This window comes from Centruroides sculpturatus, unplaced genomic scaffold, assembly GCF_000671375.1.
Source record: "Centruroides sculpturatus isolate CEXI.00-Female unplaced genomic scaffold, Cexi_2.0 scaffold325, whole genome shotgun sequence".
In the NCBI taxonomy this organism is placed as follows: domain Eukaryota; kingdom Metazoa; phylum Arthropoda; class Arachnida; order Scorpiones; family Buthidae; genus Centruroides; species Centruroides sculpturatus.
In genome coordinates, this window is record NW_019384556.1 from 245,022 (window position 1) to 263,101 (window position 18,080).

The window sequence follows — 18,080 nt, forward strand, 5'->3', positions numbered from 1 at the left end:
AAGATCACATACTAGGTATATGAAGACAACTCAGGTGTAGTGGCCATTGCTAAATATGGAAACTTTACAAAAAACTCAAAACATATTGAAGTTCATTATCATTTTGTGCATGAGAATGTTAAGAAAGGAAAAATTAAAGTTGTAAAAATAGAGTCAGAAAATAATATTGCTGATATTTTTACCAAGGCATTAGGAAATGTCAAATTCATTAAATATAGAGAGATGTTAAATGTAAAAGAATAGAATATAAGATGATAAGATGTGTGAGATTAAGATAAGTTGTTAATAGAGCTGTCAAGTTGGCTGTTACTTTTCTTTTATTTAACATTTTTTTGTGTTACAATATAAATGTAAGGAGGCGTGTTAATTATTGTACATTTATATCTGGCAACACTTGAAAAGTTGTTAGTCGTCAGAGTTTCGTCTGGTTGCAAAGTTGTAAATAAGTTCTGTTAGTTATTAAAGTTAAGTATTAAAAGATTAAAACAAAAGAGAAAAGGTAATGCTTTATTTTTTGTCTTAACAAATATAATATAATAAAACTTTCATTATTTATTAAAAAGCAGTTTAAAATTATGACCATTGATAGTATAGCCAAAAATATCTATTATTGATGCATAACATATCACATGGTTTGCTCATTATGACTGCTGATTATTGTTTTGACCTGCAAGATGCATTTGTACTTTGGACATGTAAAAATGGTTAAAAGAAAATGTACATCTCAGAATCAAGGAGATACAATGTGTAACATTCTTGGTAATATTTAGCAAAAATATACAAGGTGATTCACTTGGGAGTGAACACTTACTTTGTTTGATACTTCATGATTACACATTCATATTTGAATATTGTGTAATGTAAAGCATTGAATATTGTAAATGTAAAGCTTTGATCCATAGAGCGACCAAAAGTCAGACACAACTAAACAGATAGAATTAGGATTATGTAAAGCATACCTTGATTAACTACTTTGTCATGAAGTAAAGAATCATTCCATTCATCTTTCATGCTCATCTTTTCATTTTATACAGAGATATTCAACACAATAAGTGTTAAGTCCCAAGTGATTCACCCTATATAAAACATTATCAGAAATAACATTATTTTCAAATTGATAAAATTAGCTTGAAATTTTATTATAAATAATCCTTTTAAGTAAAAAGTTTATTTATAATAAAAATATTTGTAGCAAAAGAATTATTTTTATGTCTTTTCTGCTATCAATAAGTTTTATTTTATTATTAATCTTTTACAGTTAAAAACAAAAATTAGTTTAATTTAGTGAATCAGTGAATGATTGTCTCTTTAATCTGAAAATATTTCTCTCGGTAGATTATCTTACAGCAAGTCAGGTCAATAAGATAGTCTACTGAGAGAAATATTTTCGGATTAAAGAGACAACCATTCACTGAACAAATATACAGCTACAATTAGTAAATTCAACATAGTTTAATTTAGTTTCAATTCTGATACTACTAAACTTATAAATGTAAAAATCAATCTAAATATTAATATAATTCAAAATAATCAAAACTTATATTTAAATCCATAACATATTCTATTCTGTGTAGCTTCTCTGAGCCGGAGGTTGCTAACAATCGATTGCCACTCCTCCCGATCTCTCGCAGCGTGAATTAGTTGATTTTTATTAATTTGAGTCCACTCCAGTATATCTTGTAGGTAGGTCCTTCGCTGTCTTCCCGGGAACGGGTTCCTTGGATCCTGTCCTGCAGTATGACGGGAAGCAGTGAGTTGGTGGCCCGGATGGCATGGTCGCAGTACCTCACTTTGCATCCCGCTACGATAGGAAGCAGCTGTCACTCTCCCATTCCGATCCATTCCAGCACGCGTGCGTTGGTCACTTGCTCTGTCCAGCTGATCTGTAGCATGCGGCGGTAGCACCACATTTCAAATGCTGCCAGTCTTTTCTCCGTGCCCTTATTCAGGATCCACGTCTCGCACCCATACAGCAAGACATACCATACATAGCAGCATAGTACTTTAAGCTTTATCTCCAGGCTTAGTTTCTTATTTGTAAGTGTTCGCTGGAGATTAGAGAAGGTTGATTTCGCCATTTGGATTCATGTTCGGATTTCCTTGTCACATCTACCATCTCTTGTTATAATGACTCCAAGATATTTGAATTTGGTTACTTCTTCCAGTAAAGTACCATCTACGAAGATTTGGAAATTGTTCATCACGGAGTCTTTACTAATTTTTATCCGTTTCATCTTTTTTTTGGTTTGATACGCATGACATATTTTGCACTGCTTGCTTGGAGTAAGTCTAGCATCTGTTGGAGCTCCATTGCGGATGTGGCAATGCATGCGAGATCGTCAGCATACCGGATGTTATTGATATTCACTCCCTCCAACCCTGATCCCCACATCCTCGCAGAAACATTCCTGTGTTATCTGTTTGGAGAAGACATTAAAAAGTGTGGGTGATTATACACATTCTTGTCTAACTCCATTTTCTATCTGACACAGTGCTGTTTCTAATTTGTCTAACTTCCCAGTATAGGTTGCCGATCAGTTTGTAGTCATTTGTGTCTAGATTGACTCTCTTTAACATTTCCATTAAAAGTAGGTGTTGTACTTTGTCAAAAGCTTTTTCGTAGTTGACGAAACCAATGCATTTCTATGGCTCTTTCTGATAAAATTCTCACAGTAAACAGTGCATCAATAGTGCCCATTCCAGGTCTAAACCCAAATTGCGATGGTCCTATCTGAGCCTCCATTTTGTTTCTTATTCGGTATCCTATAATTTTTAGTAAGAGCTTTAGGCTATGGCTTATTAGACTTATGGTTCGGAATTGGTCAGACCGCTTGGCATTGTGCTTCTTTGGAGTTGGGATGAAAGTGGATCTTTTGAAGTCGCATAGTAGCTGTCCATTTTTGTAGATTTTATTAAAAAGATCTAGTAACAATAGTTTTGCAGTTGTGCCCAAGGATTTTAGGAGTTCAGCTGGAATATCATCATCACCAGGAGCTTTTCCACATCTCATGGAGTCCATGGCATGCTCTAATTCTCTTAGGGTAATAGGAGAGGCAGCATCTCCTTCTGTTGTATGAACCTGGGGATGTCTGTTGCAATCTCCAAACAAATCTTTGATGTACTCTGTCCAAGTTTTAGCTCTTTCTTCCTTTCCACATTTCATTTTGTTTTGTTGGTCTATTAAATTTGTTATGCCCTTCTTTGTTTTCTTAAGTTCTTTCATGGTTTCTTTGATGATTCTATGGACTTCTCTGGTATGGTGCTTTTTCTCATGCTCTGCTATTATTTCACGTTTTTCTTCGAACCACTTTTCTTTAGCTTTGGCACATTCATGCATGTTCATCCAATGAAGTTTTTTGTATTCTCCAGGGTTTCGGTTCTTAAACTTTCTGCGTTCCTCCATCAGTGTCAAAATGTCCTCTGTGATCCAAGGGTTCTTCCACTCTCTTTCCTTTTTGTTAAGTAAGTTACAGGCAGCATTCTTAATTGCACTTTTTATGTTTTCCCAGTGTTTCTCTATAGAGGGTATGTCGTTGTCTTGGATTTCTTTTGCAATCGCCTCACTAAAATGTTGCCTGATCTCGCATATTTTCAGCCTGTCGAGGTTGTAATGTAACTTCTTTTTGACATTTTTTGTAACTTTCTTTAAGTGAATGGTGACCTGGCATAGAGTAAATTATGATCTGTGTAGCAGTCAGCTGAAGGCCTTGTTTTAACATTGTGAATTGAGTTTCTGTATCACTTGATGAGGATGAAGTCTATTTGATTTCGTACTATTCTGTTTTCTCCGTCTTGAGGACTTTTCCATGTTTACAGTCTTTGCGGATGTTGTTTGTACCATGTGATTGTGATACATATGTTTATTGAGAACGCCATGACCTATCACCATGTTTGTTTCTTTCGCCTACTGTGTCAGTTACTCTGCATTTTCCAACTTCGGCATTAAATAAACATATAAACATATCACCATGTTCATTTCTTTCACCTAGTCCATAGTTGCCTACTATGTCAGTTACTCTGCCTTTTCCAACTTTGGCATTAAAGTCTCCCATTATTATTTTGATGTCTCCTCTTTTTGCAAGTCCGAGTGTCTTCTCAAGCTGTTCGTAGAATTTGTTTATGACATCTTCTGGGGCAGCTTCTGTAGGTACGTATACTTGAATAATGCTTATAGCCGTGGGGTATGATGCTATGCACAGGTAAAGAATGTAATCTGATATTGCTGTTACTCTGTCAACAGCTTTCGTGATGTCTTTCCTGATGAGTATTCCAACACCTCTTTCGTGATGGTCTCCTCCAGAGAAAACAAAGTCATGTGTGTCATTGCTTTTTATCCAACCGCTGTTGGGCCATTTTGTCTCACTGACACCAAGTATGTCCATCTTCAGTTCTTTGGCCTCTAATATAAGGTTATGTAATTTGCCTTTGGCGTACAGCATTTTTACATTCCATGTGCCTATGTTGTTTATGTTCCTCGTGATGATTTTTGGAGTATTGTTCTTCTTTGTCTTCCAGTAGTAGTCAATTTGTTGCATATAGCCTGGTCGCTCAATGATATACACCCAGTAGTATATTTCTCACTATCTGATCTGGACTCAGAATGGTGCCAGTGGCCAGTCGGATCGCATGGCAGACTAGAAGTATGTTGGTATGAGATCATGAGGATTGTAGATACGTTTGTATACTAGGAATAGGTAATGTGGTGGTTTCCTGTTGCCTTCCACATAACATAATATTATTTATTATATTTACCATAATTACTTAATATTATCTAACAAGAAATCTCATTTTTAAAAATACATTTTAAATGAATTTTATATTTGTATTTTACAGGTCTCTGATGAGAATATTGATAGTCAGTTTTCCCAAAAAGAAAGGTTCTATAGTATACTAGATAATTATTATGATGGAAAACCTGGTAAAAAGCCATTTACTCGTGAAAAGTTACAACGTATGATTAAAGAAATAACTGACGCAAAACTGAAAACGTATGTTTTATTTTTTCAGTTATCTTAGTTAATGTTCTAATTCATTAAAGAAGTGTTAAACATTAATAATTACTCAAAACATTAGTAATGCAATTGAGAGGATACAATGATTTTTTTTCTTTCCTTTGCCACTGACTACTGAGACTCAAGTGAACAAAATTTCCTTATTTTTGGAAAGATGTTTTATTATTCATTTATTTAGCCATCTTTTACAAAATGCATTTCATCCAAATTGTTTGGCCCTCTTCAGTTGTACTTTAAACAAAATATAATATAAAATTGCACTGGATTAGGCATTTGTATAATTCATGTACGAAATATATAAATGTAGGATTCCTGCCACAACCACATTTATCATTTGTGCTACTGCTAAAACATATGTCACTAACATTTAGAAACCTACATTTTTCTATTTTTGATTTTGAGAGGTACAGGTACACGACAGCATATCATTAAAGAGAGATACCAATAACTGACTATATATGTACTGTACCAGTGCATGAATTTTTATAGTGGGCATCTCTTTTGTAGAGTTCTTATTTTCTTGGAGAAGCTTTGAATTGTTCTAAAGTTTCACTATGAAAATTTTAACTGCCTAAAGAAGTAAATGTCACATAGTTGCCACAGTGGTATACACTTAGAACACTTACTTGTCATTGCTAGAACATTTGGTGTCCTAAAATGTGTTGTTCTGATATATAATACATACTGAAGAGACCCAAATTAAGGTTGAAAACATTTTATGAATAAATAATAAACAGTTCCTGAAGTAATAATTATTATTTTTTTGATGAATGTACATAAATAAATTCTATTCTTTGTAACTAACTCCTTTCCAATTTCAGTAATCAGATGACCAAAGCAGTAATTGTCAGCCTTCTGTTTTATGGGCAGTGTCTTGGATATATGGTCTTGTTGAAGGCCTTGTCCTTCATTGTTTGACCACCTTCATAGTGGGACCATAATTGTTATAGAATGAAAGGTCTTCTTAATGTCTTCAGCACAAAGGGTTATAGGTTACAGATTATATGAGTGGGGGCAAGAGCCCAAAGGACTTCTGTACTCCACAAGAAATCATTTCAGAAGTCTGATCTCTTCAAAGAAAAGTAACAGACTTCTAAAGAAAAGCTGGCAGATGTTACAAGAATTCAAAAAAGGAGAAAAAGAAGACTGTCTAAGCAGAGGTATGCATAGGGACATCCCAATACTGCCAGTACAATACTATATTGAACTTTCCTTTAATAACGTGCACTTTTGGTCTGATACCAGTATTGATACTTTTCTTTGGGTATTGGATATGATTTCATTACATTTTTTACAGTTACCAATAAGATTTGGCCTAAGTTGAATTTTGCAGTTGAATCCAAAACCAAAACTGAATTTTGGTTTTAAAGTCAGTTTCTGCCAAACCAAAACTAAATCTTATGCTATTTTTGATAAGTGAATCTTATATAGTAAATACTAGCAGGTAAGCCCAGTGTTGCCTAGGCAAAAAGTAAGAACAAACATTAAGATTATTAGATTATTCCATACTTCTAACCCTTCTATTATATTAAATGATTGTAGTTATATAAATCAAGTACTAAGGTTATCTTACATAAGGATTTATTGCATCAAGTGACCACTATAGCACATTTAAAAAATTCTTTAAATTGTATAGAGGAATAAAGAATTTTTAAAATGAGTTAGATTGGTCACTTGGTGTGATAAACCCTTATATAACCTTTGTAGTTATATAAATCAAATACTATAAAATATTGTATTATAGTATACTAGCAGACCCTGCCACGCGTTATTGTGGCTCAAAATATATCTATTATAAATTTATAACACTTCCCCCGTGGGGGTGGGGAAAATTTTTTGAAAAATTTCTTCTTAGTGTACATTCTGTTGACGTATCCTATAAATATAAATATAAATATAAATAGATAGAAGATGATCTGCTTTAGTTCATTTTCACAGAAAAGCAAACTTAGGGCATCATACTCGTAGCGCCATCTGTTGGACATAAAAGCCTTAACCATAGATGATATCATTTAATTTATATGAATGTTTAACAGAATAATATACAGCCTATGTCCAGCCTGAAGTTCTATTCTAAATATTGGTGAAAGAATTTTTGAAATTGGATGAGTAGTTTCGGAGATTACCTGCTATATCCAAACTTATTTACTTACATATTTACTTACAAACATCACCTCTTTATAATATTAGTATAGATAACAAACATTAAAATGAAAACCATATAAAGAGTTTGGTTATTTTAGCCTAACATTGTCATGTTTATTGCGATACTCAGATGATACAAAATGGCACAATTTCATTGGTCAAGTAGACTACAATTGAAAATATCTTTAAAAATTTAAGATATATTTTTTCTAATGTTAGCTCTAGCAAATTGTGCAGTTCACAGCCAAATATCAAATGATAATCTGGCAATGAATAAAATTATGCGAAAACAGACCAAATATTTAAACTCAGCACCCTCGAAACAACTGAAAACGTATTTTGTGCTCACTGGTAGCCTTGTATTATGTAATTTTCCTATTTGAATGCCACCATACCACTGAGTTTGATAGAAAGAAGGGACTGTTGAGGAAGGGGTTGAAATTAATTTGATAAAAAACAGTAGTCCTAGAAGAGAGGATAGTCAATGGTTACTGATTAATGCTGGTCAACTATTAATATTTGAAAAGTGATTTATATTGAATAGGTTGTGATGACTCCACATGTGATCCATGTTGCTAACTGTAACACCTGAAAGACTTTGTATAAGAGTTATAAAAATATTGTAAATATTCTAGATTAATTGCTTTTATGTGATCCCATAAAAAATAAATAAATGGCGATTGAAAAATCGATTGAAAAAATAAAGCTCAGTAAAAACATGTAAGTAAAGGGAACCTTTGAAGGTTATCCTTCTTTACTCTCGGGAACAGAGTTAGTTAGATGAAAGTCAAGATCAGATATGGAAAGCTTAAGAGCAGGAGAACCAGATTAACTATTTAAGAACTTCCAATTTGCACTGCAGGTCACATTATTTCAATACAAAAATTTTTCTCTGAATGAAGTTAGATACCTAACTGGTATGATTCCATTGTTAACAGGAAAAGTAGGATGTACAGGGGAAACACTACTCCAATCCATGCAGGCAAGTGCTATTTGCTACTTGATGCAGTAATGGCATAATAGCGCATCTATTATATCATTGTCATGGTAATTAAATGAATATAATATAAATTTTTATAAAATATCCTTTTTATAAGAAATATATTTATTTATTATTTTCTTAAATTTTTCCCAATAAATGGCACTACATGTAAAGCCAGCAACTCGAAAGTAGACAGAAATTAATTGATATATAAAAATCCTATTGATATTTTGAGGTGATATGTATGATGTTATCACCCCAAAATATCAATTTGAGATAGAGCTATTTGAACATAACTGTCGAGTTTTGTAGCAATTGGTCAAACAGTCTAGGCGTGCATAGCAAACAAACAAACAAACAAACATCCTCATTTATCTTTTATTAATGACCAAAAATCAATAAATTTATTACATCAAATTTCATTTTCAGAATCTGTATACAGGATGCTTAGAGTTCATGTTACTATTTTTGCCAATTATTTGAAAAACTTCAAAATATATTAAAATCTCAAATCAATTTTTTTTTTTTTTTTTTAACTCTTTCTGCCCTGTGGACACTAAGAGGGCCTCTTTTAGCTAGTCCATTGTGGATTTGCCAGGACCACAATGGGGTGGCCAGGTGGTGAGAAATGGGGCCAAACATATCTGGATGGACCACTCCCCAAAAAATTCTTAGGGATTTTTCAACCCATTCAGATTCAAACCCGGGTTCCCGGAGCAGTAGGTTGCCACCTTGACCACTTGGCCATCCAGCCTATATCTCAAATGAACTGATACAGTATTGGTAACATTTATATTAGAGGTCAGTTTTAATAAATTAAACTTTTAACTAACTAGAATAAAGCATGTTATTTATGTTTGTATACTGGCACAATGAAGTGACCTTCTTTATCAACACTTGGCAAGTTTTCAATCTTTCAGTTTTCAATCTTTCAAAGAAGGTCACTTCATTGTGCCAGTATACAAACATAAATAACAACACGGTTTCAACAACAACAACCATGTTATTTATGTTAAAATTAAAAGTTTCAATTACCTAAAATGTTTCAAAATCAAGCCACACACAGAACAGTGATAGCCAGTAAGGTTTCCAGCCTCAATATCTGATGCCAATACTAGCTGTTATTGATACTTTAAGTTTGATACCAGTATTGATATTGGTATGAATACTTTTGTGGTATTGGGATGTCCCTAGGTATACATACACAAAACTGAGATACAGAGATGTCTTGCTGACAGAATTGCAAAAGCAGCAAAATGCTAAGAATGCAGTTCGTACAAATGTTTACAAAAGTGACCAAAGTTGTCATGATGTCAACTGAAAAGCAAACATAATTCTTGCCAAAAACGAAAACAACCCATTCTTAACACAAAAGACAAGCTAGACAAAAATGCCTTGGTCTACTTTAAAACAGGAGTTTTTATACCACTGTGTGAATATGACAGAAATATTCCAATCTTTAACACCTCTAAAAATAATATTAAAAGAAATACTAAGGGTAAGAAGGTTGGTCTCAATAAAAGGGTAAGAAGCACCCTGCTAGGTTAGTAAATCAGCACTTAATTGCTGGAAATCCCAAGTCCTGGCACCCATAACAGTAAAACTATAATGAGGTTATGGCCAATGTGAAAATGTGTATGTCAGACATTCAGCACTGCCATCCTTTAAGCCTAGAAGTTTGAAAATGGTGTTTGGAATGTTGAGCATGATTCCACTGATGTTCCAAATGCCATTGTCAAACTTCTAGGCTTAAAGGATGACGGTGCTGAATGTCTGATGTACACAATTTTGCATTGAAAACTTTGGCCACAACCTTGCTAATATTATAGGCAACCAGTTCAGAGAGATGCAAACAGTACTCCCAGATAAGTACCGAAGATAAGAATTAAATGCCTTTGAAGCAGTCTGACTGTCAGAAACTGGAGCAAACACAGCAAATAGTTGCTAAAACTTGAATTTGGAAGCTTACTTAGTGGGATGCAAAAACCCTACTTCAGTAGTTCCAAACTTATGTTCCAAACTTATGTTCTGTGGAACCCTAGGGTTCCACAGAACATAAGTTTGGAACATAAAATATAAATGTTCTGTGGAAATATAAATGTTCTGTGGTAAAATATAAATGTTCTGTGGTAAAATATAAATGACAATAAAATTATGTTCTGTGGAACCCTAGGGTTCCACAGAACATAATTTTATTGTGGAACCCTAGGGTTCCACAATAAAATTAGTTTTTGAGCATTAATTAATAGTTTAAAATTTGTATAAAAAATTAATTTAAATGCTTAAAAAATTATTAATATTCCACAGGGATAAAGAGGATCTATACATAGATTCTGTATTGTGGAAATAAAATCTGTTCAGTCTAATGCTAAGAAAATTGAATCATGTATTCAATTCTTTGCATTCAAATACTAAAGTATTCATTCCTATTGGAGAAACTATTGCCCAGTGGGTAGCAATAATTGAATACTTTAGTACACATTTTGCAATTTGCAAAAAAAATCAAATCATTCAACTCTCCCCCTCTCTCACAGAAAATTTCATTGCTGATGAAATCAACTGTGAAAATTAATCCTTCATATTAATTAACAATTTGAATTACTAATACAATACAGGTCTCCATAATCCAGTAGTTCACTAGTTGTCCGATAATTGACACTAGTCAATTCTTGGGTATTAGTACTATTGCCAGGATGTAGACAAGCTTCCCACTAGTTCAAAATCCAGTTCCCATTAAATTTTAACACATTATCTGAAAACATAAACTCAAACAGAACTGAAACATAGAGTTTTTGTTTCAATTATGTTTATGTTTTAACTTGACCAAAATGAATGTTACTTGGAAATGTGCCACTCACTGATCGGTTCTGTAATCCCTCTGCACTTTCCATTTCTTCATTCTGTTTCATTTCCTATTTAAAACATTTTATAAATAAATGATTCCACTTTAGGATCTCAGTGCAGTATATTGAACTTCTGTACCATTCATTTCAAATTTCACACTAATTGCTAAAGTGTTTTAATGATGTATCCTTAAATTCTTTACATTTTTTTGTCATTTAGACATCTATATTTTCTAACTTCTTTTATAAATAGTTCTAAAGTGATTCTCATTCTCTTCACTATGCTTTCTGCCATCACAACAATCAACATACACGACTATTTCATGTGAGTACATGTAATAAATCAACGTGTTTTTATTTGTTGTGATATCACAGAAAAGTAGAACAAAAATGGAAAATTTAAATAATTTTTAACTCTGCTTTCAACCTTGTTTCTGTCAAACTGAAAGTTTTGTCAGTTTGGCTGTCAGTTTTATGATTCTGATATGGAGTCCAGACTTTAAAGATTGCTAAGCTCATCCGTTACCTTAGGTTGCTGAAATTGATTGTTCCCATTACATATTTTCTTGTTCTGTACAACATTTTTTTGATTAATACAATATACTAATATCATGCAAATAAACAAATATTTTCTTTCCAAATGACGAAACCATTGAATTCACTTTACTTTCAATAGTTTGTCAATCTCCGTAATATGATACTTTTCTGGTCTCATATATGTCAGATTACCAGGATTCTACTGTATTTGTTTTTTCATTATTAAACTGTTTTTGTATGTTCAATAAATTTTTTTTTTGATTTGTTATAATTGTTATAATTAGTAAAAGGGGTAAAGAGTTCAAAACTTCTTATCAAAGTGAAAAGAGTTTCATGATCAAAATAAGTTGGGAACCATTCCCCTATTTAAATGTTTTCACACAAATATCTGCACCAGTATCACTATCATTTTTGGATCCATTTGTAAATTTGACTAAATTCTATCGATTTAAGGTCACCCACTCCCAGATCATGAATGACTTGGTAATGTGGTTTGAACCTAAAAGTTATTCAAAGCATGTTTCTAAGTTAATGTTTTTGATTGATATAAAGCATAAACCCAGATTTTATCAAATTTGACTCTACGATGTCATCTTCATGATAATTTTGATGTGAGGTGATGATTTATTTTAGTTTTCAACTGTTCAGAGTTTTGTATTATTGCTATGTTATAGACTTAATTTTGCCATTAGTATAGAACAAGCCTTAACTTTAACAATATTAGATCATTGGAAATTTTTAGTGAAAACATGGAAAATTAATGGAAATTTACAATGACAAACTGCTGTGAATCCTGTTAATATTGATGCCCTCAGCAGAGAGTTCAATGACATAGTGCAAGACTCTCTACGAGATCAAGTATAATAATCTGCAAGTTTAAGCAGATTATTATAGTTGATCTTGTAGAGAGTCTTCCCTGCTCCAAAAATAATCTGAGATAGTTCTGGGCCTTCCAACAGAACCTTGAGAACCACTCAGGGTCATAGACATAACTGCAGTGATAGAAAAGTGTGCAGTACTATTCAGACTTTACAATTTTAGCTGATAAATTTTCCAAAGCACTTCAGACCACTAAATTAAGTCAGTATGAGCAATCTTAGGTCAAACCACCATAGTGTTAATCTGAAAAAGGGTACAAAGTTGCAAATGCCAGGATTTGCCAACAATACTTCTGCAAAATCAAAAGATACACCTGATGTTATCAAGCACAGCCCAAGATGCAAAATCCATAAAAGGTTATATCGGGTGGCCAACAGTTTTTACCCCCGGGCCTAATTGGAAAGAAAACTTTTTCCACAGGCTGAACCAGAGGCTGCCCTAGGAAGATTTTGAGGTGGTGTGAGATCTCATTGTGGTGTCACCCCAAAGAGACTAAATTGTACCTAGAGATTATAGATACATTTTTCACATTATCATGCTTTATCAACAGTCTATGCTGTACTTAAGAGATTTGTAATGGAGGGTTAACTCTAAATGCACATTGAGTTGTTGACCCGTTTTTTTTTTTTCTTTTTTTTTAGGCGTCAGAACTTTTCATCGAGCTATTCGGACTTTAATACCTAATATTGAAAGATTGATCGCAGGCCACATAAATTTATTAGACAGGCCAGATCTGGCCCGCGGGCCGCATGTTGGCCATGCCTGGGCTAGATACTGAAGAAGAAAACTCTACTTTTTTTACCATGGAAGAAAGGCTCATAAAATTCTATCTGAGAGTAAAAGAACAAGTATCCATAGGATAACATAAGCTATTATGCCTATACCAATTCTGAGTGATAGACGTGCCTTTTTGAAGAAAGTCTGAAAAAGTGTTAGGAGTTTATCCAGATATAAAGCAGAACAATTATCATATGCATAATCCTGGACATACAATCCAGGATTCCATCCATCAAGCCATCAGAACCATTGAGATTCCTTAGAAGTCCATAAAACTGAAAGAACATTCTATGAGCAGTTTTGCATAATGGATCTCAGGGAAAAATCAAAGAAGAAAATCACTATACTGTATCATAATGATAAAGCATGAAATCATCCATTGAACAAAACATGTACTGATACCATATTCAAGTGTAGCATATTAAATAATCTGAAAAGAGGTTTTACCAAAAGCACTAAGAAAAACAGTTGGTGCAGTTTCCATATACATCTAAGGCTTTTCAATTTGAAAAACCAATCATGTGAAGCAGTCTCACAGGACTTTCCAGATTGATAGCAAACTAAAGGGAATGAGAGGAAACTTATTTAAACAAACATTCTTCAGAAGCCTATCAATAAGCTTCTCCAATATCTTTAATATGAAAGAAATTAGACTAATAGGCCTAAATGCTTTGGCTACAAAAACTTTTTGCAAGAAAGAGGATCATGAATAAAACTTACATTAATTAACAAGCTCATAAGTTAAAGACTAATAGCCAAGATAGACATAGCAGATGTTTAATCATGAAGGAAATATTCTTCTTTCATAATTCCTTCTACATCATAAAAGCAGAACATTGACTTCCTGTTACTATTGACTGGTATTGCAGGACTTTACTAATGAGATGATTTTTTTCCTGGATTGCACAGATAAGTTAAACCTAACTTTTGTATCCTGTTAGTCTTGGAAAGAACATCTTAGTTGTTCTTGATGTGATCCTGCCACTTCTTGCAGATAGTCAATTGATACAGCTTTTGGTTGTCTGACAGCAGTCTTGGTAGAGACTTTGTAGTAATGTGTTTCATGAATGTACTTAGCAAATTCAATGGTTTTGGGTGTTGTGCTGGTAATAGGTTGACCAGAATGCTGAAAATTGTCAACTGATGTTTGTCTGTAAAATGAGAATATCATTCAGATGTTTATATTCTTCACATTGTTTTGGTGCTAGAGTTTTTTTTAAGTATTTGATGTATCTCAGTTTACATTTTTCTAATTTTAAAAGAAAACTTGATATAAACACATTTTGTTTGTGAAGTGACCTATTTAATTTCATAATGTATGATGTAAAATAAATTAGTGCAACACACAAGTATGGTCAACCAATGAAAAGAAAGGCTATGAGTGAGAAAGTAGGTTGAAGGGAAATAGTCTATTAAAAATAATGAAAAATAGTTTGAGAAAACATCACACAGGCCTGTTAAGTGATAACATGTTAAAATTCACGACAACTTGAAATAAATAACTTAGAAAAGGTGAAAAATGAGAGGAAATTTGTAAAGTTGAATCCACTTTCCTATTTTTACAAATCGACCTTCCCCCACCAGTTGACTATACCCTAAACTACTTTACTGTTTGAAACAATGACTCATGAGGCTTGAATGCAATGCTCTAATACTACACTTGGTTTTGGTAGCACAGCAGCACTCCAGAAACTTTTCAATAGGACCACATGTATATACAATATGTATTTTCTCTATTCAAATAAGTAATACTTTAGTTAGACTTGCCAAGATATATTGATTGAAAATGTATTGCTTGAACAGTTTACCATGCAACATGTCTTGCATAGTCATTTCATTTTACATTTTGGTAAATGGTGTTTTAGATATTAAGCCTATATAATTAGATTATTTCTGGTATAAAGTGCTTACTTTCAGGTAGCCAACTGTTTAAATTTTTTATAAAGGAACGCTTTTGTCCTGTATTAGGACAGCTTCAGCGTCACAAGTCATTGTTCCAACTGAATTGGAACAATTTTGAAATATTGAACAATGTTTCAAATTGATACATTTTCAAGCTTTATATCATTTTTGACGGATTGATCGATAATTCAAAGCTATACATTTTAACAAAATTAAAACAAAAATGTATAGTTTGGAATTATTGTTTGTTCCATCAAAAGTGATATGAAGTTAATATGTTAGAAATGTTCAACTTCAGTTGGAACAGTGAACTCCTGCACTTTTTGTCAAAAATTTCTGAAATTTTTCAAGGAGGTTTGTGTATTAGGGGGATTAATACTATTAAATTTTGGTGGTTTAAGGTCAACTGGATGGGGAGATAGAGGATGGTTGTGTGTAGGGTGGCCAGATGTTTGGCTTTTTGCTGGATTGTCAGGCATTTGACTACTCTACCCTCAATCCAGCATCACCTTGCACCGGACATCGATTTGTCCTTCTTTTTGGGGTGTGATGAATAATGTGCACAAAAATAGTTCAGTTGTCACTTCGAATGAATTTCGGAAGCTGGTTAACATTTCCAGATGGTCTACACCAGTGTTTTTCAACCTGTGGGTTGCGACCCCCAGGGGGGTTGCGAAGCCTTACACGGGGGTCGCGGGTAGAAGTAAAAGACAAGTGTTTGTAGGTCTTACACTACATTAAAAAACTACAATTTCAGCGACAATTACGGCTCACCCCAGAAAATAATAGCGGAAAAAGTGTTGAGCTGATTTGCAAAAGGAAATAAAAAGTAGAAAAATATAAGCTGAAATTCAGATACTAAAAAAAAAAAATAAAAATGAAAAAGGTCAACAGTTCCCTGTGAGTAATGTTATAATTAAAGGAAGTTTCATACTTCATGTCTGTTAAATTATTGTCAATTCTTCTGAAATTTCTATTTTAATCAACAATAATTTGTCTCAACAGAAAGAAAATTAAATACATAGTTTTTAAAATTACTGATATAGTTTAAATATGGCCCTAGGGGGTCGCCAGAATTTTTTAACTTGTAAAGGGGTCGCGTATTCAAGAAGGTTGAAAAACACTGGTCTACACCACTTTGACCTAGTGGCACTTTGGCCATTTTTTTTTTGTTAAGAGGCCAAAGAACTTCACAAGTGTTTACAAATGTTTATTGGACGAAGGCATGGCAGGGATAAAAGGTCTAATCAATCATCATCAGACTTCGGCAGAATTCTCCTTTTACTTAACTGGAGGGAAGTTGCATGTGCAGCTTGGCTTTTTAGTAAAATACTGAGTGCTTTTTCTTTTTCTTTTCTTTCTCAACATTTGTTACATTGTTTCCATTTGTTACTCCATGTATGGTTTTTGACATTTAATATTATCACTGTTTATTGAACATTCCATACATTTATTTTTCTGTTTTTTATTTATACGTGTATGTATAAAAAGACGGAAAGCATGGGATGTCAACAGGGTGCACAGGGGTTAACCCCCAACAGTGTCCTTTTTAGGCATTGGGTGATGGCCACCCTAGTAGTGTGTCATATCTCAAGTAGGGTCAGATTTAATGACAATTTTACTCGTTATTAGTATTTACATTTTTTTATAAAATCCATCCCTATCCTCAAAATTATGCTTTTTGCCATTTTATAATAATTAAAAATATATAAAATATTGTAACAGATGGCAGCACCAACATTTTAATTGTTCCAAGAAAGTTAAGAAACTCATTGAACTTTTTCTATAAATTTTATTATAAAATAAATCTTAGATTTATTTGATGAAATTATTAGCATATTTATAAATATGTAGATCAGGCTGAAACACTAAAAGTACAGTGGTGCCTCGTACTTCGAATTTAATTCATTCTGAGAGGCCATTCAAAGTCCAAAACAATTTTTTCCGTTAGAAATAATGGAAAGGGAATCAATCCATTCCCACACCCTAAACAATTTCAAAAAAACTTAAAATAGCACATACACATAATCTAAGATAAAAATAACATAATTAAATACCATTCGTAAAAAATTGCTGACGAATTTACAATTTAAAAAACGTAACAGAATAAAAATGTCTACACTTTCGCTACCTCCAATCACCAGAACAACAGTCTTCCACAGCAGAGGCGACCTTTCTTAAATACCATAATGGTAAATGAAAAGAAATAAAATGTGTGAATAATTTAATTAAATGAAAATTGCACTTAATGATCGCACATCGTCATCCTAAACACAGCTGGCAGATCTGCCTACGTGTACTGCTTTCATGCTAACTACTTTTTTAACCTCAATTATCAATATTGCAACCTTTCTCTTACACTTCATTGCTTCCATATACTTCTCAGATGCCATGGTTATTTTATTTATTTATTTTTAATTCTTTCCACCTGGTGGTCACTAGGTGGGACTCTTTTGGCAAGCCCATTAAAGGTTTGGCCAGGCCCACAATGGGGCAGCCAGGTGGTAAGGGATGGAGATAGACATATCCGGTTGGACTACCCCAAGAAATTCCTGGGGATTTTTCAACCCATCCGGATTTGATCCTGGGTCCCAGAGCAGTAGGCTACCACATTGACCGCTCAGCTATCCGTGCCATGGTTATTAGGTCTTATTAAGTCAAACAAATAGTTATAATAAACAATGCTTTTTGCCCATGACTATAAATTAGACAGAATTAGATAACTTAATAAATAGGGTATAACAGTTTGCAGGGCTTATCACACCAAGGCCGACAGAAAGAAGGACCAGAACTTTTATTAAAAAAACAGGGTTGGTCTTTAATAATCACATTTCAAATTTAGGCAAGTATGCATTTCGGGTACAAGGACCCTGAATTTTTAGTCATCAGCTTACAAACACATGGTAACAACGTAACAACTACAACACCGATAACCAGCCAATACAACGGAATAGCCAACATATGCAGTGCACTGCATTTACAATTTCTCAATGTAACCCATAC

At 33.4% G+C, this 18,080-nt stretch overlaps 1 protein-coding gene across 1 annotated transcript in view; it reads left to right on the forward strand.

Moving 5' to 3' along the window:
- The window catches only part of LOC111623868, a 41,167-nt gene that overhangs the window by 19,283 nt on the left and 3,804 nt on the right, over positions 1–18,080 (forward strand). Inside the window, exon 3 of the mRNA XM_023366591.1 lies at positions 4,834–4,988. Coding sequence (XP_023222359.1) covers positions 4,954–4,988 — 35 coding nt within the window. The 5' untranslated portion in view covers positions 4,834–4,953. The remainder of the gene's footprint in view (positions 1–4,833; positions 4,989–18,080) is intronic.